At 45.5% G+C, this 2056-nt stretch overlaps 1 protein-coding gene across 1 annotated transcript; it reads left to right on the top strand.

The window, feature by feature from the left end:
- The first annotated feature begins 276 nt into the window (after positions 1-276).
- LOC147464865 (glucan endo-1,3-beta-glucosidase-like) lies at positions 277-1720 on the top strand. Its single transcript, XM_086510296.1, has 2 exons — positions 277-623; positions 706-1720. Exons 1-2 carry the CDS (start codon positions 542-544, stop codon positions 1656-1658), a joined length of 1035 nt encoding a protein of 344 aa, XP_086366422.1. The 5' UTR covers positions 277-541; the 3' UTR covers positions 1659-1720.
- The last annotated feature ends 336 nt before the right edge of the window (positions 1721-2056 follow it).

Raw genomic sequence — 2056 nt, forward strand, 5'->3', positions numbered from 1 at the left:
ACCAATTTAATAGGTTTTCTCAAAGATATGCCAGTATGTTCTACCCATTTTATATTAATAAATGAAAGGACTAATTAACTAGTCCTGTGTTTTTGAGTTGCAATTGAAATTTAGAAAGGATGATGTTGGGAATCGAACCTCTACTTTCATACACCAACAGAGCCAGCTTATTACTTAACGAGTAGATACGAGTCATACAACCTCATTGGCCGGCAAGTCTTCTTTCATCGTCCCTCAGCAAATAATTGAACCCAAGAGGTTGAAGGGAGGTGGACTTTTTGTACAGTCTTTTCTTTTCTGTGAGGAAGGTAAACCTTTGAAATGAACCACATGACTTTTCTGGTAGCGCGGTCGTACGACAAGAAAACGAAGATTAGAGGCGTGCGGTCCTTGAACACCGCTATGTATAGGCGGCGCACCTTCCCACCTATATAGGCACCCTAGGCCAAAGGCCTATCAGGTTACGGCTTACACCGGCGCTCCGCTGCCATTTTTCAACCCACTCCGCCGGAGATAGCAGCGCCCACCACCACCACCACCCATGGAGCCACTTCGACACGCCCCTACCTGCTTCATGCTCGTGGCTCTCCTCCTTCTCCTGCGACAACAACAGCTAGCTTCAGGTATCGCCCAGATTTCATCTACATTGTTATGATCTGATGACTAACGTCGTTACCTTTCTGAGTGGTGGTTTGTATTTGGCAGGGTCTACCGTTGGAGTGGCATATGGCCGAAATGGCAACAACTTGCCATCGCCAAGCGAGGTGGTGAGCCTGCTCAAGTCCAAGTCCATCAACAACGTGCGAATCTACGACGCAAGTTCTGATGTGCTGAGCGCCTTCCAAAACTCGGGCGTCTCTCTCATCGTGGGCGTCCCCAACCCAGACCTCCAGAGCGTGTCCACCTCCTCGGGAGCCAGCTCCTGGGTTCAAACCAACATCATCCCTTACGCGTCAGCCTCCTCCATCTCGGGCATCGCCGTGGGAAACGAGGTTCTCACTCGAGACACCCAATACACGCAATACCTCTACCCGGCCATGACCAATATCTACGATGCTCTCAAGTCCAACAACCTAGACACTAGCATCTTTGTGTCCACCACACATGCCTTTGACGTCATCGACTCTCAACATCCTTATCCCCCTTCCTCTGGCCAATTTGCCCCTTCACTGCAATCGGAGATGAGCTCCATCCTAGCATTCCTCTCTCAGCATGGGGGCCCATTTCTAGCTCATGTCTATCCTTATTTTGCATATACCTCTGGGGGTGGCACAATTCCCTTATCCTATGCTCTCTTCCAACCTGGAACTGATAATGTTGATAGTGGTAGTGGGTTGCACTACACCAATCTCTTTGATGCACAAGTCGATACTCTTATTGCAGCCATGGGTGCTATGGGATACAATAATATTCAATTGGTAGTTACTGAGAGTGGGTGGCCTCACCAAGGAGATACTGCTGCAACAATTAGCAATGCCCAAACTTATAATACCAACCTTGTGGCCCATGTCCCTAATGGCACCCCTAAGCACCCGAACACACTTGTGTCCACCTACATATTCTCTCTTTTTGATGAGAACGAGAAATCTTCAGGCATTGAACAACACTTTGGTGTGTTCAATCCTGATCAATCCATGGTTTATGACCTAACCTTCTAAGAGGTGATCAATACCACACAATAATACAAAGCATAGACCTTGATCTATGAGCTTGTAAAGCATCCTCATGCCACTTTCTATGATCTAGGGACCGTTCTTGTGCAAAGGGGAATAAAGTGTGGCAAACATATTTATAATTTGACCAGGATGATCCGAAGTGCAAATTCAAAGCATGTGTAGTAGTATTTTTATATGTCAAGGTCAGAATACATCATGCTCATTTTATTTGAACCTATCTACACGTGAGCGAGGTCTAAAATATCATATTCATCGCCATACACAAACCTCGGCTTTTGACACATTCTAGAGTTTGAAAAACTAATCCAAAATAAAATTCATTCTTGTTAAATTGTAGTAATTTTGCAAGCTTAAGAAAGAAAGAAAATCTACTCTACAAA

This window comes from Adiantum capillus-veneris, chromosome 1, assembly GCF_014529385.1.
Source record: "Adiantum capillus-veneris isolate H3 chromosome 1, ASM1452938v2, whole genome shotgun sequence".
Lineage (NCBI taxonomy): Eukaryota > Viridiplantae > Streptophyta > Polypodiopsida > Polypodiales > Pteridaceae > Adiantum > Adiantum capillus-veneris.